Source organism: Etheostoma cragini, chromosome 22 (genome assembly GCF_013103735.1).
Source record: "Etheostoma cragini isolate CJK2018 chromosome 22, CSU_Ecrag_1.0, whole genome shotgun sequence".
Lineage (NCBI taxonomy): Eukaryota > Metazoa > Chordata > Actinopteri > Perciformes > Percidae > Etheostoma > Etheostoma cragini.
In genome coordinates, this window is record NC_048428.1 from 16638970 (window position 1) to 16663096 (window position 24127).

Below are 24127 nucleotides of genomic sequence, written 5' to 3' on the forward strand. Positions count from 1 at the left end.
ACACACACACACACACACACACACACAGTAACAGCATAAACATAGACTTTAGGTAAGTGCTAGGGTTCTGAGAGTGGCTTTGTCACAGCCATGCTATAGGGTTAAGATAATACTGGTAAAGGAAGAATACACACATTCTTTGTACAGCATGGATGAGACATCCATGGCTTAGATGAGCCTTCTTGGGTTTCTTCTTCGTTGCTTTTTTCTTCTTCAGGACACTTGTCGTTTGACAAGAGGTATTATAATAGCTATTTACAGGACCTCCCAATTTAGGGAGAGACGTAGTGCAAGTCTCGATGGCTGTCAGTCACTCAGGATGTGCACAAAAGACATGGGGAACACCCCTTTTCTTTCTGGATCTCCTTCAATGTGCCCGATCTGGTGATATAATGAGAACACGTAAAAAAATAGATTAAAGTGGAATTCAGTGTTTGTTATGTGCCCTTGAGATGGTACACAGAAGTTCTAGAAATGACAAAAAGTGAAAGAACAAAGTGTAGTGTTCAAGCTGCACTCACCCACCACTCCTGGTCCTCTTCTCCTGTAACTATAATCACCTCTCCTTCAGCAAAAGTCAGTTCGTCATCATTGTCAGCCTGGCAGTCATAGATAGTCTTCACCCGACGGGTTTTGCTTTTCCCCTGGACATACAAATAAAAAAACTATTATCTTCTCTGAGTTAACTTCTATTTAGCTTAGTAACCATAGCTGTCCAAAAAAAAAGTGCAACAGAAATGCAATAAAATGACATAAAAGCCAAGTGTGTTCCCTATGTGACCACCAGGTTCAGAAATGACAGAAGATACCTGTAAAATCAAAATGGAGGGCCAGTTCAGTTCATTTTATTTTTTGTCATATTCATATGTAAGTACCGTAGCCACTATCAATAACAGTAATTGACCAGAAAACAGCCTTTGGTCTATTTTAAGTGAGAAAATTAGGAAAATATAATTTGGAAACAACTAAATTTGCAACGTGAAGCTTTAAAAATAACTGCTAGCAGTAGAAGAGCCCACCAGAACATCAACATAAAAAAATCCAATATAAAATGTTAAGTGCTTAAAGACAAAGAATGACGAAGAAGTTAAAACTTTAAACTGAATGTAGAACAGCTACTAAGCAATACAAATGCCTAAAATAGCCTAACTTATCACATGTATTACATTTATAGAAGATCTACAGTAGACTGAATATCAGTATTAGCGGAAAGTATACAGAACTACAAAATCTTATATCATACATGTTCTGTTTAGTTCATTCCTTGGTAGTCACATTTCTTTAAAAAAAAAAAGCAAATTTAAGCAAATTTAAATCAAGCATATCTGTTTGTCAAAAAACAAAGGAAAAGAGAATATTGGTCGGTGTATTGTAATTTAATTTTTAAAACCTTTTCAAGTATCATTATCAGTATCAACCTAACATCATTTAGAATTGGTCAGGCTCTAATCTATATTTACTTATAGTGCACACTAATAAAATAACCTGACATCAGTGGGTGAAATGCACTCTATAAAAGCAAGCTTATTTGCTAAAAAAGTAGTAGCTCAATAGCCAAGAAGAGACAGAAGCATATTTATACCGTGTTGATCTTCCTTGGGAGGGGTACTGGTGTCTCCGCAGTCCCTGTTGAGGTCCCATTGGTGTCTTCAGCAGCTTGTTGGGTGGGGGTCCCTATATTTGCTTGCTGATTAGGTGACGGTGAGTCTTGAGGCTGAGGCTGCGGCTGAGGCTGCGGTTGAGGCTGAGGTGGAGGTGGAGGTTGCGTTTGAGGCCTTTGCACTGTCTCTCCGGGAGGCGGCCGGGGAGTGGGCTCAGCTGTTCCAGGTTTTGGGGGGATGTCTGCGAGATGAGGCTTGGGAGGCAGGTCTTTGAGCTGGGGTTTAGGTGGGAGGTCTCCCAGCTGAGGTTTAGGGGGGAGGTCAGACAGCTGTGGCTTCGGAGGAAGTTCTCCAGGTTTAGGAGGAAGTTCACACAGCTGTGGTTTGGGGGGCAGGTCTCCCAGCTGAGGCCTGTCTGCCAGAGGAGCCTTCTGTGGGGTGTCGGTGGCCGGTGGGGACTTCTGGAAGACCTCTGGAGGATGGCTGGGTTTATCCATAGATGGGTGTATGGTGTCAATCTTTCGCAATGCCACTGGAGAAAGAAGCATACTGTTACTTATTTCAATTCAACAAACTGCATCAACATGAAAACTAGACAAAGACTGTACCTTTCTGAGGTAGTTTGGGAAGAACCCTTGGACCAAGTGTAGACTTTGTGTTGCTTGAAGTAGTGCTGGGAAAATATTTTCAAATGAAGTTACATAAAAAACAAAATCTAAGAAGATGCTTGTACCACATCAGTTCCAAAACATTTTATCATAGCAAGTTATGCAATACATTTTTGGCCCATTAAGCTGCATATTTCAACCTGGGTTTCTTTCGTTTTGGTACCTTTGCTGTTGAGGAATTCCTTCAAACTTGTTAGAAACAGGAGACATCTTGCTGACAGGAGGAGGGGTGGAGTCACTTCCTAAAACATTGAGATTGATGACGACACAGATTATTCATCACCATAACAGGGCACCAACGGAGAGATTCATTTCATATAAATGTGGAAATAAATTAACATGCTGTGATGGTTAAAGAAAATAATGAGGGAGGCGTCATCTGGCTGAGCTTTCCATGAGCCTGTGTTGTTTGGAGGTTGTGCAATAAAGTGCCATCATTTAATTAGTGGTTGGGTGTTACTGTATGGGTGACAAAGAATGCACAAAAAACCACAGAGGATAAATGATAAAAAATGAAACAGTATAAACATCCCCATGGTACACATAAGAGACACAAGATTGAAGGTAAGATGACTGAGGTGTTTGTCTTCTTGTGTTTCCAAGTGTTGGTTAAAAGATAACGTTTCTTGTCAATGTAGTTGAAACAAACTGATGATTTCATTTCTGAGATATTTGACTGTTTTTCTAACTAACTTGAAGTGAGTCAAACTCATGACAATCTCTTTGTGCAGTTTGAGAGTATGTTGAATGGATAAATAGTTCAGTTGTTGTGAATGCTCATTAGTCATTAACAGTGGAATCCTTCCTATTTAAACCATCCATCACATTAGGTTTGGGTACAAAATGGAATACTTTGTAGGCACCGACCGAATTGCCTCCTTAGTATCAAATATCTGATAAGGCCTAGTCATTCAATACCAAAGTTCAATACCTAAGGAGTACATCCCAGCCAATAGGCATGCAGCATGCGCCTACCAAGATCTAATAATGCTTGTGATTGGCGTCTAACGTTACAGGTTGTAGAGACACACAGGAAAAGCTCTCCGTTACGCAGAGACAGGGCTCACGAAGTAACAGCTGAAAAATAAATTTTAAAAATGGTGTTGTAATGTGTATTCTTGTATGTTTTTTTTCTTAAAATGGATTTTATAAAATTGGTATTGAGAAAAGTATCAATCAGGAAATTGGTATTGAAGTCACTGTATTGGAATTGGTATAGGAACTTTTTTAACAATGACAAGCTTAGGGTTTAACACTTGAAAACAAGGGGAAAACCCCCTTGAAAAACATCTTTTATTAATAAAATTATGGCAATTGTATGCAGCTGCTTTTTTCTTTTCTTTTTTAACTGTTGTTGGCATTAATCTACCAAAGCTGTGTATTTTGGAATTGTTTCAATAAATAACAAGTGGAGTGGACGTTGGATGTAATATATCAACTAAGTTCTTTATTAATAGTGAAAACACGTTTTAAAGATGACTACATTGCCATGTGTAGTTTAGTTAAAACTACCATCAGTCTTCGGAGGTTAATTAGAAATTTGATAGGAGCTGCTCTTTGCCTCTACATGTACTTAGGGCTGACGGACAGAAAATTAAATAGCAACTATTTTGATAATGAATTAACAGCCCATCATTCTCTAGTTTTATCTTTCCAAGTGTGAGGATTTGCTGCTTTGCTTATATGTTATGTGATGGTAAACTGAATAATTTCCTAAAAATTTCTTAAGAATTGTCACATTGGACTTCAGATAAATGTAAAATATTTTCTTTTTGACTTAATGATTAATGATAAATGATATAGTAAATGATTTAAAAATACCAGATTAATTAGACTACCATTCAACATACCTTAAAACTGCACAGACATAAAAAACTCCACTAGGCTGTACGACTCTAAATTAAAAACTCGTAAACCCTTAAGAAATCTTATTTTAATCTCTATTTAATAAAATAGTCTGAATTGAAAAAAAAAAAATTATAATCCCACGGTGGTAATACCCGAGCTTCAGCCTGAAGCCATGCCTGGTTGAAACCAGCCCTAATGATAAATTAGACGTGTGCTTGTGTCTCACCCCCAGTCAAGCCCCCTTTACTGTGTGGACTGTGAGAGAGCGGGCTGGGTGGGTCAGACAGGGTGCGTTTGTGTCCAGGAGGCGGGGGCGGAGGTCTCTTCTTGGACAGGGTGGAGCTGCCTCCTGGTGTGAGTGTAGAGGAAGGGCCAGATGGGGGAGGAGCTGGAGGAGCGATACATAAAACACATAAGGTGATGAGGCCCCCCCAAAAAAAACATTCTGTTAACCCCCAAAACCCAGAGAAGGTAAAGGAGAGAATGATGAAACATGGAGAAGAGAGGAGGAGCTGAAAATACGGAAAAGGTTTTCGTCAGGGATACGCTTTTACAAACAAATATCGAGGAGACACATTAATGCAAGTAAAACAACACTGTCTGGACAGATATATAACATTAAATGTCTGGACGGAATGCAAAATAATGAACAGAGACCTTATGATTTGGGGTGTGGGCATGTTTGGTGTCTCTACTCGGTGAACCTGTTTATGAATATGCCGGTTTGTGTCTAATGGGACTCCAAAGAACTCACTGGTCATTTATATAGACAGAAGTAGGGTGAAAGCTGCTAACAGAGAGCTCAGCCAGAGAGGAATCAGCTGTGGTTAAGGGTTTACAGCTCAAGGATGGTGAGAAATGATTCCAGCAAGATAAAAAATCATGTAGGCAAAAAGTAATGAACTGGAGACTCAGCTTGCCTACATGGTCCCATTGTTTACTTAAATAAACACCACCACCCTGTGAATCTGAGCTGTAAAGGAGGAAACAACTGAGAGATAAGTATATATGGGGCACACAGCCGAGTAAAGGGGAGAACATAAAATCAAGATATTCACTGATGTATGGTCGAGTGCCAGCCAGTGTGGCGTAGTGCGAATGAGAGCCAAGGAATGCCAAGTGAGGAGCTGAAAGAATAGAGAAACAAAAAAGAGAAAGAAAAGAGAGCGAGATGAGGAGTGTGGGAGAGAATCTACAGTATGTCAGTCTTAAAAAGAACAGCTCCCACACACTGTAAAATAACAAGATGATATCTTATCAGTGGCAAGCAAAGAAAAGAAGGGGAAAAATGGTGCGAAGTCATTTATCATTTTCCAACTTTGTATCTATCGTTTGAATATTTAACACTATTTTACAGATAAAAACATTGAACAGCTGAAGCCGGAGTTCGTGTTGATTAGTTGACTACTGCTGATAAAATCTGCCAGCAACAGTTGTCATTTCAGCCAACAAAATCAACGTTCGCCAGCTAGAAACTCGAAGCCAACCTTTGTTCACTTCTGTGTGAAAGCAAAGACCGATTTATTGTTGACAAAATCGCTACAATTTTCTATAGTGAATCTGCCCATTATCAAAATGAACTGCACATGCGTTGGAACAAACAGATTGATAGATGTAGCAACAGTAACTAAGGGTCAATTGAAACAACTGGAAAAAGGTGAAATTTCACACCTCCTGCTTTAAGAAAGATAAGATTTAAATGCTCAATAATGGAATAAAATGACCTGTTGAGATGGATGTTTAGAAGTGTAAGCTTATGCAATGTTTTCAAAAGTGTACTAAAGCTGTGAACGTTAGTGTTTTAAACCCCTCCACAGAAGGAGTAGTGTTATCTTAAATTTTCACACTGCACAGACAGCACGCCCACACTGCACCGTGTGTATAATGTGTTAAGGAAAATGATGAAGTGAGTATTCAGCTTCCCTTTTACAGCCCCGACTAACCATTGCCACCCTGCCCTCTCCTGCAGCCATGTTTTCGTTAAGGTTTGCTGTGTAAGCAATCTTAATGACACCTGCATCCCGCCCTCTGATTTGTGTGTTGACAAACTGCATTCCACTGCAGGATGTGTGTAAGTATATATATGTGTGTATGTGTGTTTGGACAGACTGACTGACTGAAAACTTTCCATTAAAGTAATTGCGAAGCATTCCACTGCACCTAATCCTCTCCTGAATATAATCAAACATTAACAGGCATAATAAAGTACAGTTTCAAAGACTATCTTCCCTCTACAGTAATCAGAGACAATAGAGCATATAGACGTCCATTTGCATTACAGGATGACATTTGTAAGAGAGATATTAGCAGAACACAATCCCCTGAGTTTACTGACTGTTACGCTCATAAGTTAAAATAAAACTGTGGATGTTTTTCAAATATGATTTGAAAGCACTTGGAGCAGGCAGGTCTGACCTTTGCCCTGGTTCCTAGGTGGCAGCGGCGGCCCGTCGGCCACGGGGGAGGAAGTGAGGTCGGTGGAGGCGCTGTACATCTGGTTGGTGAAGGCGCTGTAGGACAGACGCTGCTGTTTGTCCCTTTGGCTGATGAAGCCCGGCAGAGAGAGCTTGTCGTGGGGGGAGAGGCTGGAGGAGTGGCAGAAGCTCTGAGGCCTCGGGGAGCGGTCCTTCTTGATGGGACTGGGCTGCAGAGGGACACGAGACAGGCAGATGACATGCAGATGCTTTAAAAAAAAAAATGGTATGACATTTTAGGAAATGTACTCAGTCAACTTAAATAAGGCGATCAATATCCTTTTCATAGACTCTGCTGATATTTAATCACGTTAAATCACGTTTTTCCCCAAAATGCCAGACTGTTATAATAAATCTTAACCTTGACTCCATATAACTGTGTGTTAAAACAATAAGCAAAGATTTAGTGTATTGTTTATGTGCTTCTGTAAGTACAATAAATGGATATCGGTACAAACGCCTTTACCATTCATTTCTGTCTATGGCATCACATGACATCACAGCCAGATTTGTTGATTTGTTTGTTTGTAATTGTTCGAAATCTACAGTATCTACAGTGCATTTTAGCGTTGCTGGAATCATCTTAACACGCCATCTTCATTGGCTACTTTCCATATTATTCTTTGTTTCCATGGAAACCAAACAAACATACAAACAAAAAGATTTTTTTAACCAAGTGGCAAAAAAGAAAGAAAGAAAGAATGAAATTATTTTCAGAACTGGAGTGCAGCAAAATTCTACAGTCAACCCTACAAATTAGTAATAAAGCATAATGTTGGGGAGGATAATGATAATAGTTGTTGTTACAATGTAAGCACATTTCAAGCAACCTGATTCAATTCAAGCTCTAACTAATGCATTTGATGCTGTTCTCGAACCTTATCGTCGAGGTCGTCATCGCTCTCATCCATCTCCTCCAGTCTGAGGCTCCACTCATACTCCACGTGAATGTGAGGATTGAACTTCCCCTCTGCAGCCTGCACAAGCTGACACACACACACATACACACACACACACACACACAAACACATATTCATCAGTAACACGAGTGAAAATAGCTACTATCACAAAGTATTATCCATTATCAATCAAATGGAAAGCAGCAATAACATAAAGACCTGACATAAAAATTGACTGCCAATGTAAATCTCTGTAAAAAAACAAATAAACAATAAAAAGACAACAAATGTAATAGGTTCCAGTAGCACTATAAGTCATAGTCAGTTGTAATACGTAGTAGAGTTAATCATGCAAAACCACAGACCATTCACCATCATTCATTTCTGGGTATGAGCAGTTACCCAGTATACATAGCTTTTACTCAGGTGTTACATTTGCTAAGACATTTATTAATTAAAGATTTTACACTGCATGTAAAATTGCTTTGTTTGTCTGCACGGTCATATTCATGTTAATAATGAACACAGACAATTATTTCCACTCTGCTGTCACTGTTGCTTGAGGCTGGAGACAGACCATTGACTGCCATCTAGTGTTCTAAGTAACCTTTGTAATAACATCTTTAAATCGACCACAATCCATCCCCCACAACCTTTTCTTTCATTTGTCTCTTTTGGTATGATTTTGTAATGCTTTGTAGAACATTAAAATCCACTGTGATGTCCAAAATCACCAGCTGGGCGCTCTTGTACTTACTGCCTCCTCACACTGAGTGTTCTTCAGTCGCCTGGCAACATCCAGCGCTGTCTCTCCGTTCTGATTGGCTGAAGGAAGAGGAGGCATAATCAACAGTTAAGATTCTGATAATACATGTGAAGAGATGACATTAACGAGATGAACCTCAGTGTGACTCACTGATATCAGTAGCCGGCTTTCCCCTCAGGAGTAACTTGAGGCACTCAGGTTTTTCGTACATGCTGCAGTAATGCAGGGCGGTGTTCCCCCACTCCGTCTGCTTATCCAGGTTGCCGCTGGGAGCGCGCACACACACACACACACACACACACACAAGCACACACACACACACACACACACACACACACAGTCAGCACACAGGTTACAAGCCAGAGGGTGTTTTCCACAGTCCTGCATCTCTAGGTTAATGTGTTACTACCCAAGATTTTGTGATTAGGCATTAGAGATAACCAGACTTTTCAACACCGTCTTTTCCCTTAATAGTCTGAGGTGAGTATTTGAAGTCAGTCATAAAAGAACACAAGACTAACATGGAATTCTATTAGCTGTGCAAAACCAACTTCACGCTACACCGTTAAAGCAGGTAAATAAACCCTTTTAGATCTCTCGTAGCTCTCAGTAAAGGTAAAAGAAATTTCTTAAATAATAAGGGCTATTAATTAATGAGAGGGTTCCACGTCTTGTGTGTGCAGTTGAAGCAGTGGTGGGTAAACAATTGAAAAGAGAGGAATAAATTAAGGCAGGGACAATTGCTTGACCCATTTCTGTTTGCCTTGTGGGAATCTGAGCCGAGCTGTGCAGCGCTAAGCTTTCTTCTGTACTTACACTGCTTTAATACAGACTGAAGCACGAATTAAGAACAAGAAAGACTCACAGCAGACTGACAAATTACATTTGATACTGCATTCTTACTACATAATTTATCTCTAAACTGATTATGTGTTTAAAGACATTTTGACAGCCTTTTAACATGAAAAGCAGAAACCAGTACTTGCAATGCAATTTTATCCTGGCATTTGGTGATAAAAACTCTTAAAAATGTACCTGTTCTGCACAAGGAAGTCCACTAAGTGCAGTGAGGTCTGGTCAGCAGTCCGTACAGAGTAGTGCAGTGCTGTCTCTCCGGATTCCTGCAGGGGGCCATCAAACACAGCAAAGACACAGTGAGACAATCTTGGGCAGCACCCATTCTGTATTCTCTCTGTGTCTCTTTCAGCATTTAAACAAGCTGCAGTCAACAAAATGGCTCCTAAAAATAATATTTCAGCAAGCATAAAGCTGATATTTGTACATTTTTGCGAGCAATTTAATCTGTCTCTATGGATTTAAACTAGATCGACATGTAATTTCTTTAAAATGCAGCATAAATGATTAAATATGTCGGAGTAAGTAATATATGTATGTTCTGTACATTTGGTGGCATCTTGGAATCATAGGAAAGAGTAAAGGATGTATGTAGCCAAACATCCCTGTATGTCTGGGTTTGGAAGGGGGAGTGGGATGTCACTGTGTTGTCAGCAGCCATTCAAATGTACTGACAACAGCAGATCAGATAACGGTGAGTCAGACTTGATAGCGCAGACAGCAGCAACTCCCTCTGTCACCAAACGATATCCTCTTTTATTCTGTTGCTGCATTGTACACTTAATTTTTCATTAGAGAACTACCCTGTATGTGTTATAGAACCTTGACCCATTTATGTCAGATTAAGTCTGATCACCCGTGTTGTTCACGGTATAGCATCCCCACCATCCACCACTTGTTATTTAACTTTCATTAATGCCTGAACCAGCGATGTAAAAGGCAAGGAAACAAAGAGGCTGAGCCACAGAATGAAAAACAGACACATACAAAAGATGTCGTCATCTCAGTAAACATGAACTCAAATGAGATAATGTCCTACAGTGTAATAGAGGTTGCTGGATGTCACCACCTGCTGGTGAAGTTATCCAGATGACTCTTTATTATTAGAAACGTTTTATTTGTCAAATAATTCTACAACTGGTAGAAATGTGTCAGCATTGGTGGTCCAGCTGGCGGTAAACCTCACGTGAGGATGAACCATTGCAGCGATGTGTGTAGAGCTCTGGGAGGGACATTTCTGGTCCAATATGACAGATCATGGGGTGTGATGAAAATATGCTGTAACCATGTATGAGGAGGTTGACATGCAGCCAAGATTCCAGGCAACATACAACAAAACCAAAGAATATCCATATTTGAGAAGCTGGAAGCACTGGATCTTGGGCATTATTTTGCAGACTAGTTACGATTATCCACAGACCTCACTCTCATCAGTTTTCATTGTTTAGCTGTCCGGCCTGTAACTTTACTGTTTTGGTTCACTCTCAATGCTGTCATACCGTTATTTTCAGCCACAGCAGGCAGCTGTTTTCAGTGATAAAAACTCTTAAAAACTCATTGTGCATTACCTGCTCAGCACCAAACAGAAGACAGGCATAGTGGAGCATTTAGCAGCTAAAGAGCCATTTTATTTCCATGTGCTCCAGTAGACTCTCTGAAGTCTCTCCCGATACAAGATTGCCCTACTCTGAGAGCACCGGACAGGCTAGCCAATTCCGTGTGAGGCGGTTGAAGCGTGTTAAACCTCTTCCTTCAGCCATATATTTCCCTCAGCAGTTGGTGGAGACCAAAACCAGAGCTACAAGAGAGTGAATATTGGACTTACATTCATCAGGTGGCCAGAATCACAAATCCAAGTGACTGATAATGTTCCACCATAAACCAAGATTATCTGCATGACTAGAAACCACTAGTAAAAAGTGAGTAAATAGGTTCTGTTGATATACTAGAGGTGAAATTGACTATTTAATCTCTGTGCGATAAACTTATAGACTCACCGGTCCAACCTCTGGGATCGGCTCCATAAGTTCAACCCCCTCTGCATAGACCTGGATGAGGGACAGCAGATCCCTGGACTGAACCGCCTCAAACAGCTCGATCATTTTAGCTGACGCAGACGTGCACGTCTTCCTCGCATACTTGTGGTCCACATACTTAGCGTTGATGAACTCCTTCCTCACCGTCCTGTGGCGGAGAAGAAGAATTCAGTCTGCTGTTTGCATATTATTAAACAAATCTAGTTTTCAGGCGTTTTTTGTTCAGAGAGTACTTACATGTCACTGAATGGAATGGGCTTTGGCGAAGGGGATGGGAGGTTTCCCTCCATGATCTCATTGAAACTACTGTTCCCTACATTCTTGGCCAGCTGGGAGAGAACAAGAAGTAGTGAACATCAGATCACAATAGTAGAATCGCATTCACTTCTCAGAGACAGAAATTGTTGCTATTGTGTCTAGCAGTATTTATCTCTGCTGCTTTACTAATCAAATTCTGCTTTCTGCTCTGTTTCCACTACTCTTTCATTACTTTTAATATTTCACTTGAGATGAAAATAGTAAAGGGTGTGGACTGCTGCCTCAAAAAAAGCTATTTATTACTTGGTAGAGCATTTCCCTGACTCACCAAGAGTTCTGAGGTTCCCAGCTTGTCGAGCTCCATGGACTGGATGCGGGAGATGTGGACTCCCATCTCTCGGTGGATGCCAGAGCACTCGATGCAGGTTAGGATCCCCAGGTTTGTGGACAGCCACTTAGGATCTAGAAACACAGACATAATGAAAAAATGTGTATTAATGCTCTTCATAGCTGTCAGTAGAGAAATAGTTTTGTCAGTGTCCCTACATTTGATTTATTCCTGTATAATGTTGAGCTTTGACATAATCTATTACTCTTGCTTGAAAACTACTGACGCCAATGGTTAAAGATAGTTTTCTATACATTTTCTGCGATACAACTCCTTTATAACTGTGCTATGACACGAGACGCAACACTTTCTAAATTTGGTTGGTGTTCAGTGTCAAGAAATTAAAAAAATACACAAAACGGTTAAAGGTTAATCAGCACTACTCTTACTGATATTACCTATTTAGTTTTTTTTTTACAATGTGTAACTCCTGATAGACAGAGAAGTATACAAGTTGTACGCCAGATTTGAATCCAAGCAAACAGGAAAGGGCACTTTATTTCTGCTGCAGCTCCATTTTGTAATCGTATGTCTTTGATGAATAATTAACCTCCACACACTCTAAACTCCAAATACTCCAAAACACAAATTCACTAAATAGACAACATTTTGACCCCAGTCGGATCCTCGTCAGGTCAAAAACTGGATTAATTTCTGGTTGCCTATGTGTAATGTACATATACTTCTAATGTAATCCTGTATCATAACAAGATTATTTGATCTGAAAAAACTGAATTTCAGCTGATGAGAAAGGTGTATTTTTACAAACAAAACTTGCTTTTATATGAAGTAAATGTTGACTAAATGTATTGCTTTTATTGACACATCAACAACAGACATTTCAGACCACTAGAGGACTGTCATAGGCACAAACAGTGACAACAGTCACATCGTACTGCAGGAGGGAGATAGAGCTTATTGCTTAACATACTGCCAAGAAAATGGCATGAGTGTGCTGTGATGTAGCACCCCCTAAAGCGCTGTTATTGACCGACGTCACTTCCTGATGTTCTGATGCAATCTGAAAGATTTAAGCAAGCTTTAAAACGTAGAGCTCAGCTGTGTTGGTTATGAGCTCGCTGATGCTGAGAGGCCGGGGATGTTGTTCTGTATGGATCTGACAAGTGAACACCAGGCAGACGCTGGTGGAAACGTCGAAGGCAGCCCAAAAACCAATGAGTCATACACAAAACACAAGCAGAAGGCAGGCCCGCACACACATTTTCACAACATAATAAACAGATGCAAGCTGGGGATGGGTCATAGAGTGCATGTTAGGCACGATGAGCTGCTGCACGGGGACCTTTGTAGCTACTTAATGCTAAAGCTGCAAATCTGTGCATAATAGAGGGAGATCCTGGTAGAATGTCAAATGAGATGGACTTGTCTTCTCTCTACTCAGACCACAGGAAACAAAGAGGTGACCTTTGAAAGTCATTGCAACGACCTCTCAACTGTGAAGTTAATTCTACACCGAGGAAGGGAAATGCTGTCAGACCAATTGACAAAGAAAAACAATATGAATCAAACAGGAAGCAGAGCTTAAACCCACATCTGGAAAATGTGTTATATACTGAAATTAGGTATACAAACGGACACAGCAACGTGAGTATAGACCATGGCATATCCTAGAATTGACAAATTACCTCCCCTCTCTGCAGATTGCAGCGGTCGACAGAGTGTGTGACTTATGCAACAATGTGACGTAATGATGTTGTTTCTCAAAGCATAGACATTTTTTTCTTTTACCCTCAAAGCATTTGTCTTCGCTAAGTAAGTTGCTGCGTGTGTGTGTGTGTGTGTTTGTGTGTGTGTGTGTGTGTGTCAAGTGTCAGAGGGCCTGAGTGTCTATGCCACTTCTAAGTGCTGAGTCTTTGCTTCCTAACGTGGGGGAGGATCAGGATTGGGATGTGTCCTGAATGCTAACAACTCTTGTGCGAGCGTGCGTGCACACACACACACACACACACACACACACACACACACACACACACACACACACACACACACACACACACACACACACACACACACACACACACACACACACACACACACACACACACACACACACACACACACACACACACACACACACACACACACACACACACACGTTTGCTGAAGGCTGCAGGGGGATTTGTAGCTTGTTCAGTTACCATCCTGCTGAAGGACACAGAGTTCAGAGCAGCTGTGACATTGCAAAGAAATCAAGATTGGTGCGTGGCTTTAAATAAAACATTTGACAACGGTGAAATCAGAAAATGCTGTAGTGAAGGTGTTTGTCTTTTCCTGCGACAAGGTGAGGGTTGACTAAGCAGAAACAGGGAGAGGATGTGTATATATGTAGCCTCTCTGGAAACACAAACAGCAGCAGTACACACCTGCAGCTCCGCAGTCGCAGCAGACTTCGTTGCCTGGCATGCGCAGCACGTCTTCTATGATGGCCTTAGTCAGATCCTCCAAACCGTCCTCGCCTCCGCTACTCTGCTCGCCACGAAACGCCATATTCAAGGCCTCCTCTTTACTGTTGGTTAGTACCGAGATCCAGCTGTGCAAGGGAACACATCATTACTGGTGTTGTAAAAAAAACAAGATTTTCTTTTTATTATGCTTTTTTTTTAAGCACAGTTGTCATAAAAACATCATGACATATAAAGTTAGTAAAACTGCAACTGCCCTAATCAGATGATTAATTCAGTTAATTGTTTGGTCTATAAATGTTAGAAAAGTGTCAACAAATCATTTATGTTTTGGAAAATGTATAAATAAAATTAAAAAGAAATTCAATTATAGTAATGAAAGAGTAAGATTTCGATTTCGCCATAAACTCCTATATTTACTTGATATCATTAATAGGCCCCCATTAAACTGTACAAAAAGATGTATAGAGAACATATTTCTATAACTACTGAGATGACAACAGTAACATTAATTCAACTTTTCTTATTTCTATTTCATGAGTTGGCCCTTTTTTAAATTAGGAGTCTCAAAACGTCCTCATTTTAGTTTCAGTTCCTCGACAGTCTTTTTGTGCTTGCAGATTTATTTACTGTGAAAAGGCAGACACATGCACCCCCACACACAACACTGTGGTCTTCAAACATAGTTGTCTACAACGCACAATCTGTCTACCAACTGCACGCACGCACGAGCGCAAAAAAAACATTATAATCCAAAGATGCGCATGTGTACAGATGCTGAGCCAAAGCCTTTTTGTGCATTATATGCATAACATGCTCCCAGCCTAATTGAGGGGAAGCGTGATTGGAATATGGAATATTAAATATTTAATGGAAAACGACATGAAGATGCTGCAGCTGCAGCTGCAGTTGGAAATGCGTGACAGTAAGGAGCAGCAAGATGGATACCAAAGGATAAAAAGTACATGAAAATACAGAGTGTTCAACCATAGCACGGCATCAGAGTGAGAACTTGCAAGCCCAAACCGAAAATTGCCACAAATTTATAAACTGATAATACTATACAATACTAAGTGTGTAGTCAGAATTTAGTATGATGGCATACAGTTAAGTGGGTTTCTGAGCAGTTTATGTCCATAATTTTGATTCTTGTGAATTTAAAGAAAGAGGAAAAATAATAAAAATGAGAAATTTTAATATTAGCTATTAGATATTTCAATTCACCAAACTTAAAATATACTTTTTCAAACACTTATTTGGGTGAACAGAGCAACCCCTTTAGGACAGACATGTGTTTCTAAAGCTACCATAACACGATTACTTTGATGTACAAACAAAGTCTACATGAAGCTTAAACAGGGCTGTGTCATGATTTAATAAAACATTTGTTGAATTACTTAAATTCTAGCAATATGTGTGCATGTGTGTGTGCCTGCCTACCGACATGCATGTGCGTGACTGTGTAAGAAACAACAGTATGATATCACAGCGACCTGAATAACTGAAGACCACAAATCTCACTGCTATCCTCACACTGCCACCCACTCTCTCACAGTTTCTCTGTAACGTCCTGTCTTTAAGTATGAGAGCAGCACTTAACTAACCCGTAAATTAATAAAAAACATTAGGTGACCGTTTCTAATCACACACAAACTCATTCACTGGATTCAGGTAAAAGTGGTCGTAAGATATGAGGAGCTTATACTGAAGTGGGTAAACTTATACACCTTAAGAAATTGTGATAAATGCTCTTTTTAGTGTGTTTTCTGAACAATGTTACTCTGAAGCACTCACATGACAAACTCTTGTTCATCTTCAGCTTGGAAATGATATGTCCGGTTATCTGTTGAATACAGAAACGATAATGTTAAGTAAGCAAATTTCTTATATTGCATTTTATAATACTAGAAGCAACTGACAGCATACAGTAAATTATTCAAATATATAACTTGTCGGTATGGTACCTGTTGGACATGGAGTATAAAAAGTCTGTCCACAGATTCACTTTCTTTGATGTTTAGTAAAAGGCAGGAATTTCCCACCTGTCTCATACTAACATATAATCTGGCATGTAGCAAAACTTACGAGAAATTAGATCAAAGCACTTCCTGTCCTCGGTACTCGGCTTGACCTGGCAGGTGAGCAGGTTGAGTTTGACCGGCTGCCTGTTGGACTGTGGAGCACAAACAATATCACAAGAAGGGTCACAATGGTGGATCAGACAGGAAATATAGAATCACAACAAATTACTTAATTATAGACGATGGTCTCTATAGACAGTATAAGTTATTGTTCTTTCAATTTATCCAATAAACAACAGTCCAAACCCAGAAGATATTCAATTTACAATAATTTTAAACAAAAAGAAGCAGCAAATACTCATATTTGAGAAGCTGGAACCACCAAATGTTTGGCATTTTTATTAGCCACACACTCCAAACTCCAACATATTCCATTTACAAAAATGTAAAACAGAGCAAAACAGAGAAGCATCATATTTAAAGTAAGAAGTTACAAGCAACATTTTTGCATGATAAATGTAAATGAACTGGACTGTGTGTGTGTGTGTGTGTGTGTGTGTGTGTGTGTGTGTGTGTGTGTATATATATATATATATATATATATATATATATATATATATATATATATATATAAAAATGCGCTTTTCTAGTCTTAACAACTACTTAAAGAGCTTTAACATAGTAGTAAAGGAACCATTCACACACTGTCGCATACAGCTGCCGTACAAGGTGCCACCTGCTCATCAGTTAAACATTTACACTAAATGAAACTACAGAATTCAGGTTGAACCATAGACTGTTCATTTTACAGTCAAAGGATTGAACTGAGGAAGCCTCTTGTCCCTGTTAAATATCTGGCCCGTGCTGGCTGTGGACTTTAATACTGGACCCAGTTGGCACATGTATACTGAGCATTGTCTCCTGCCAGTGCCCGGGCAGAAGAGGGGCCAGGGCACGTGCTAATGAAATGCTAACAGGCTGTGATGAGTTGTGGAGCTCAACTGGCTTGCTGGCAACCCGCCATGTCAACTAGAGTCACCTAGAGTTCAGCTGCCACAAAGGCTGAAACCGCCTTCAGATAGAAAGAAATTATTTTAAGTTCTTGCATAACTACCAAGAGTGACAGGTTAAAGATTTAGTCCCTCCATCAGTCAACTAAACAAATGGAAAGCTTTCAAATTATATCTGACACAACCACTTACGCCTGAACTTCTCGCAGCAGACACAAAGGATGTCACCATGCAAAGGTTCAAATCATGCTCACATCCTAACACTATAAAAACAGCAAGTGTGATGATTAAAAATGCATTGCCAGAGTTTAACCTCTCTGCCATGGTACATCCGTCTATTTGCACAAAGATTATATATACTATATACAATTAACTTCACCAGGCTGACCATCTCAACCAACAAGCCAGCTCATTGACGTTCCTCAAATTTTCCTTTATCTGTAATCAAATAGGCAGCACCAGCAAGTTCCAAAACTGTTATCACCAATATGAAATGAAACTGATTTTACTGATTTGTTAACTATAACAAGACTACAAGAAAAAAAATGTGTCTAAAAAGGTAAATCTAAGTTGATACCAAAAATGGTAATTACCCACATTTGTTTATTGTTGGGGATCAGTTATTCATGTAAGAAAACCCAGCCTGTTTTAGCCTCCACAATGATATGAATCAGGTCATCTTAGTTTGAATGATATCTATAGTACTTTTGCTGGTTAGCAATCATATAAGGGGGACATAAGTTAAGTTGTAATCCTCTGACATCTTTCGGGAGCTTCTATAACCGATACTTTGGATGATACCATTATATTTCATTAATTTTATTTCATTTTCGAATACAGTGACACTGGAATAGAGTAACTCAGATTTGTATGTAGATTCCTGCCATCCACACAGGAAAGAAATTATCACACGGCACAGCAGCTACTGCAGCTGCACAAGAGCAGAGACGACCCTACAGACGTGCTAGCGTATACAGTGCGCTCACACTCACTCTGAGATGAGTCACCGAGGCGCAGCAGGCAGAGGGGGGAGGGGTGATAAGAAGGGGGAGACAGGGTTGCCATGACAACCCATCTATGTCAATTCCACTCTGCCAGTGTCCAGATTGAGAAAGCCCAACACACCATCCCCGCAAGATGTTCTCCCTTTGATCCGCACAGTGTGTGTGTGTGTGTTCGTCTAATACTCACTGTGGCATGAGAGATGGTGAGCATGCCCCCCTTCACTGAGCACTGCCTCCTCTGCCACACCTTCCTCAGCCTGTGAAGAAGAGGGGAGTGGGGGCACATTAAAAAAAGGATTTGTTATGTCTTTCTTTTCTGTGTGCATTTTAAAAGTAACATGAATGGCACTCTACATTGTTTTAAATAATGGCTGTGTTAGCTTACCCATCACTCTTCTTCAGCAGGTAACCTTTCTTCTCACAGCCAAACTCCTTGTTTCCCTGCAGCTGGTGCATGCTGTAGCCACCCTGCTTACTCTGCGAGTCCTGTCCAAATCCACGCAATACGTGCACACACGCAAATACAAAATACCAATGTTAAACACATGGCATATAGAGAGGCTCCTTAAAGACATGCAACATAGACACAAACACACCACATCCATGGTCTCAAAACCTAAGTTCAACTAGGAATAAAACTATAAGACATGCTCTGAAGCTTCTAAAGGGCCAAACCAATCTACTGTCAAGCAGAAAAGACGGATGCCAGCATGCTTAACATGCAGCAGAACTTACTCTTCTAGACTTGATTCCAGACAAGCAGAAGAGAGAAGGGGGAGATAGAGGGGAGAGGTGTGAAAGATCTAGCTCAGGTTCAGGCTGTGGGTGTGAAATAGTGTGCCGCCCACCCATGTGCCGCCCAAAACCACAATCTCATGTGTTTAACTTTCTAAATGTTCTGCTAACCGTGTGTGCTATTAACAAAAGACGCTACAGTAATTGAACATTAAATGTAAAAAAAATAAATTGTGTCATGCAGAACAGGAGACTGAGAGTGAATGTGTGAACAAAAACATACAGCCAATTCTTTATAAATCAATCCGGGGCTGGAAGTGTTTTTAAGGGTGATGGTGTTAAGTCGGATAGTGAGTGGCTCTCCACTGAGCAGCCAGTGAGGCACAACACTGGTCACCAGCAAAGCCTACCACACACTGGCTACCAGCATGGTACAGCACTGGACACTCGCTCTGTGCTGCAGGAGACAAGCTCCAAACCTGGTAGCGGCCAGAGTGATAGGAGGTGTGGTAAAAACGTGGGATAGGAGTGTAAAGTTTCTAACTTGTCTGTGTGACAGCAGCGTGGCTGGTATGAGGCCTGCTAATGCTGTGTTAAGCCCTATGTGTCTGAGTTTGGGCTGGCCTTGTAAGAATTTCACCTGCTACAAGTTTAAATTTGGCCGGGTGTCTCTGAATGTGACCTGCCTACCTCCTTCTGGTCCAGCTGGAGGGAGGACTTGATCAGATCCCGCAGGGCAGTCAGCTGCTTCTTCTCCTCATCCTGAGTTTGTTTGATCTGAGGAGGACAAATGCAAGGTTGAGGAAAAGAGGCACCAGCAGAACTAGGAGATTACCAGCTGTGTTTACATAAGAGTGGTTTATTGCATTTATAAAAATACTTTTTGTAAATAACTTGATTGCCATTACTTTATTTAAAGTTCTTTTATACAAACAGTAAGAAAGCACATGCCCAAAAAAATGTAAGGTGCTGGATCCAAAAACAAAGAGCAGAAGTCAGGGAGCAATCAGTACAGTGTGGGGATCTTCTGTCTAACTTCTACTTTTCCATCTTTGGATATTTAAGGTTTACTAGATTCCAGGAGATTCATGACAGTTGCTGCCGATGTGCTATCTTCCCTCATGCGGTATAATAACAGCAGGCGCATTGTATCCTGATAAAACTGCTGAGTCAGGGGAAAGCACAGCAGTAATGTATGTAAGACATAGTGGTGAGCAGTCAGTGTGGGCTCGTCTTTTTTAAATGTTTGCTTGTGCTACATTTGCTATTCTGAACCAGACATAACTTTCTCTTTCCTATAACGTATTGTGATCTATGTAAACATGACAGCTGTAAGTCATTTCTCTTAGGGCTCGTGCAAATATTTTTATTTGAATAGTAAACTGTATTTAGAATGGAACTTCATTCTCAATCTCGCAAAAAGCAATTTTACCCCAAAAGAAATCTCAATTTAAAGTCCACTTACAAGCCTTTTTCCCAGAGCTTTTATCACATCAGTATGAGCAAAATTAATTCACTGAATGCTGTAAGAAATGCATGAGATTCCAGAAATAGCTAGTAAGTGGACCTTGAATTCAGATTGTTTTGTCAAATTTAACTATTTAACAAAAACACAGTCAAAGTACACGTATGCGTGTACATATGCGTAAAAGATTAGCTTTGATTCTCGGAGAAATAAAAGCTGAAATAAGAGCATGGGAAGAGATTAAAAGGTAAAGATTTGCGTATTCACATTGTAGAGATCAGCTGCCAGCTTCTCAATGTACTGCTTCAGCTTATCCGCTGTCTTCAAGCCATCCTGGAAGAAACTGGAAAAGGAAGGTACATGTCAATCTCACTGACATTAACACACACTGGAATAAATATGAGAGACAAGAAAGCCATTTATGGGAATTACTACGTTGCATATGTCAAGTGTTGGACTGTGCTGCTTTGGGACACTGTGAAGGTCACAGAGAGAGAGGAGATTGGTGCAGTTGATGTTTAATGTATAGCTTGGCTCGTTATGGGGCCTCCGGCTCTTGGCACAGAAATCGTAGCTGGCCATGTTCCACGGCAGATTTGCAGAGGTGCTTAGCACATCCTGAAATCCATCACAGATCTGTCAGTGTAACACACCTCTATGCAGCGCTGCAGCTGCAAATCACCACTAATGACCTCCCTCTCTCCAGCCCCTGCCCACCTTTCCCTTTCTCTGTTCATTTTGTTCTCTGTCACATCTCTCCTCTGCCTGTTTGCTTTTAATCTGTGCATCAAGGATCCCCCATTTTTCCTCCCACTCCATCCAGCGCTACATGTCGATTACTAAAAAGCCTGTCTGTTATTATAGTATAGTATTGTTAAAGTGTTGATGCTGCAGGTAAGGACAAGATTCACCCCGGTTGATTTTTTACACATTTACTGCACAATATTGTTATTTGTGTGTCACCACATCTGTTTTGGGAAATTGTGGAAATATGGACTCCTGGAAGAAAAAAATATTTTTTTCAAATAAGCACAGAAAGTAGTCCAATGGAAATTCCTCTAGGTGTTGTGGCAAACTGCATAGGAACATCCTATGGATCACTCCAGCCACATTGATGTGTATACGCCAATTTGATTATGCTAGTCAGGACGGTGTGGCTCACTTTGGATTTAGCTTGTGTGATAGCTGGTTTAGAAGATTTCTGTTACTTAAAAGTTTTGGGGAAATCTGTAAATAAGCATCTCACCCTGATCAATGTTGTTCATGCAAAAGTCTTTGTTTCCCTGGGCCCGGCTGGCAAATGCCCAAATTTCCCTTTATTTGACGTTCTTAATTGGTTAAATGAATTGGTTCAGATGGTAAAAACTAAAACAAATAGTTTTCTTCTTTTGGACAGTGAGCAGTTATCCTTCACGTTCCACTTCTAGGATTTCTCCAGTGCTGCAGGGAATTTCGCCAAATGTATTTTCCATTTCCTTCCGCTTTCTTTGTGTTGGAATATTAAATTTGGTGGATTTATGAGGACTATTGTTGACTGCTGGAATAGTTTAGTTTAGCACCGTCAATGACAATTCTGATGCGTTTAAAGAAAGACCAGTAACCCAGAGCACGTTTTCCTCCCAAACCCCGAATACTATGTGGAAAAGCCAGACCCTCTTACGGAACGCTTTGGAAGAGGGTCTAGCAAGACCAGTGAGTAGTCAACCACCTGTCCCTCCGCTCTTCATTGATTGCTTTTTTATTTCTAATCCATCACCACTGCAGCTTTTCTATCCATCAAGGCCCAGGTTGAACATATTAAACCGGGAAGTATACTGTTTGGTCCTAGTGTTATGACAGGACCTAGCAACGCTGAGAGTAAATGTGTCATTTTGTCACAGGGCGTTGTGAGCTGTGGTTCTGGCACAGAGTGCGCCCACTTATTTACCCACCAAGCCCCAGAGCTGTCAGAACATATCTCCATAATGACCTGTGCATATTTATGAAAGCCATACATTTGACTGTGTACCCTCAAGATCTGTGAATCATACAGGAGATAGAAAATTTACATTAAGAGCAACCATTTTGTGTTTTGAAATACATTTCTCAGTGGGTGTTATGCACAACAGGGGAGCTTCACACATTTGGGTTCGGGGGGATTAGAGTGGTACTTACTTGCACTGTGCGTGGTAATACTTAATCAGGTTCTGGAGGAGGTCCACTCCTTTCTTGGTCTTGATCTCATTTACTTTGATGAGGTACTGCAAAGCAAAGAGAGGTGCAGAGTTCAAGTTCAAGTTGAAATTCAGGCTATTAAAAGGATTTTAGTTTTGCTTAATAAAGTATAATGTGACAGAGCTGTAATACAGAAAATAAAGACTTCTGCTTTGCCATGAAAATTTAGAATATGAACACTTTGAGTTATTATAATCGCATCTGGGTGAGCTATGAAGGCTTTGATGTATGAGCCAAGGCTGCCTTGACACTGTGGGAGTGGGGACCAGACTGGTTAACACACTTGCAGTACAAGAGAATACCATCCCGTCTGCCTTGATCTAAATAAAAAAATATTTTGCATTAGCATCATAAAAAAAGAGAGAATAGCCTCCAGAGGAAGTGCTTTGTAGACTGTGTGCTCAGTCTGGGTGTCTGAGGATTCAAACAAGCGAGGAGTCTTCAGACAGGGCTCCCACCAAATGAATAAAAAATAATCTGAGCTAATCCAACAACATGCCAATCCACAGAGATTTACAGAGTCACAGCTAAAAAATACTTTCAGCCCCACAGCAGACATTTAATCTATTACACAAAAGCTTTCTGAAGCTTATGACGCCAACATGCAGTTTCAATTTGCTCCTTCTATCATGTGCGTGGATGTATGTGTGTTAGCATATGCATGAGTGCATGTGTATGTGCATATACGTGTGTATGCATGCATGTGTTGTCCCTTTGTCTGGCTGACAGCGCCTGCTGGATGGGAGATCAACCACATTTTGTCTGAGCCCTGTGTGGGTTCAGTGTTTGGGAGAGTGCGGCCGCATGTGCGTGTTTGGACTCTTTTGTGTGAATGAGCAGCATCGCTCGCACTGCTGCCGTGTCTGAGCAGGACATAATGCAGCCTGCTGAGCCCTGCGTTTCCACACTCCTTCACTGGCAACGTAGGGATGAAAAGGGTGAGAGAGTGAGAGCATTCTGTAATCTGGTGATTGAGTAACATGCAGTGAGCGAGAGAGCGAGCGAGCGCGTGAGAGTGCACGCACACAGAGAGAAATTAGGTTAAGTGGGATGAACATATTGTACCACTGACTGCAGCAACTGTCCTACACACAACAGCAGCAGCTACGCTGGTATTTCAAGCCATGACAACTATTGTTTTAGAAAATCTTTCATGTTTGTGATTATCTTGATTCATTTTAATTGGTAGAGCACCTTATAGACATACAACAAGCAGAAAATACAGATAAACCACATAACTTTGTCAATTACATAACACAAAACTAGGTCCGCTTTACATATGCAAAATGGATAAAATCTTCTATAATGTCATTTTTACATTGTGGTATAAATGCTGTTTATCTTGTAAGACTGCAACTGACTATTATTTCCATTAATAATTTGTCTGCCAGCCGTTTTCTTGATTAATGAGTTAAATGTTTATTCAATAAATGTCAAAAAATTTAATTGAAAGTGCCTGAAT

General features: G+C 40.4%; 1 protein-coding gene across 7 annotated transcripts in view; it reads right to left on the reverse strand.

Moving 5' to 3' along the window:
* Positions 1–206: 206 nt before the first annotated feature.
* Positions 207–24127, reverse strand: part of asap1b (ArfGAP with SH3 domain, ankyrin repeat and PH domain 1b) — a 54944-nt gene continuing 31023 nt past the window's right edge. Inside the window, exons 7-30 of one of the 7 annotated variants that reach the window (XM_034861793.1) lie at positions 22606–22691; positions 20719–20794; positions 19677–19763; positions 18987–18995; positions 18637–18737; positions 18439–18508; positions 16302–16389; positions 16011–16059; positions 14178–14344; positions 11734–11867; positions 11385–11476; positions 11109–11295; positions 9292–9377; positions 8407–8522; positions 8248–8315; positions 7470–7577; positions 6533–6761; positions 5176–5244; positions 4344–4505; positions 2433–2511; positions 2210–2274; positions 1583–2133; positions 522–644; positions 207–381 (exon numbers count right to left, since the gene is read on the reverse strand). In XM_034861793.1, coding sequence (XP_034717684.1) covers positions 307–381; positions 522–644; positions 1583–2133; positions 2210–2274; positions 2433–2511; positions 4344–4505; positions 5176–5244; positions 6533–6761; positions 7470–7577; positions 8248–8315; positions 8407–8522; positions 9292–9377; positions 11109–11295; positions 11385–11476; positions 11734–11867; positions 14178–14344; positions 16011–16059; positions 16302–16389; positions 18439–18508; positions 18637–18737; positions 18987–18995; positions 19677–19763; positions 20719–20794; positions 22606–22691 — 2877 coding nt within the window. In that variant the 3' untranslated portion in view covers positions 207–306. The remainder of the gene's footprint in view (positions 382–521; positions 645–1582; positions 2134–2209; positions 2275–2432; positions 2512–4343; positions 4506–5175; positions 5245–6532; positions 6762–7469; positions 7578–8247; positions 8316–8406; positions 8523–9291; positions 9378–11108; positions 11296–11384; positions 11477–11733; positions 11868–14177; positions 14345–16010; positions 16060–16301; positions 16390–18438; positions 18509–18636; positions 18738–18986; positions 18996–19676; positions 19764–20718; positions 20795–22605; positions 22692–24127) is intronic. The other 6 variants (XM_034861794.1, XM_034861795.1, XM_034861797.1 and 3 more) reach the window with 6 other exon arrangements.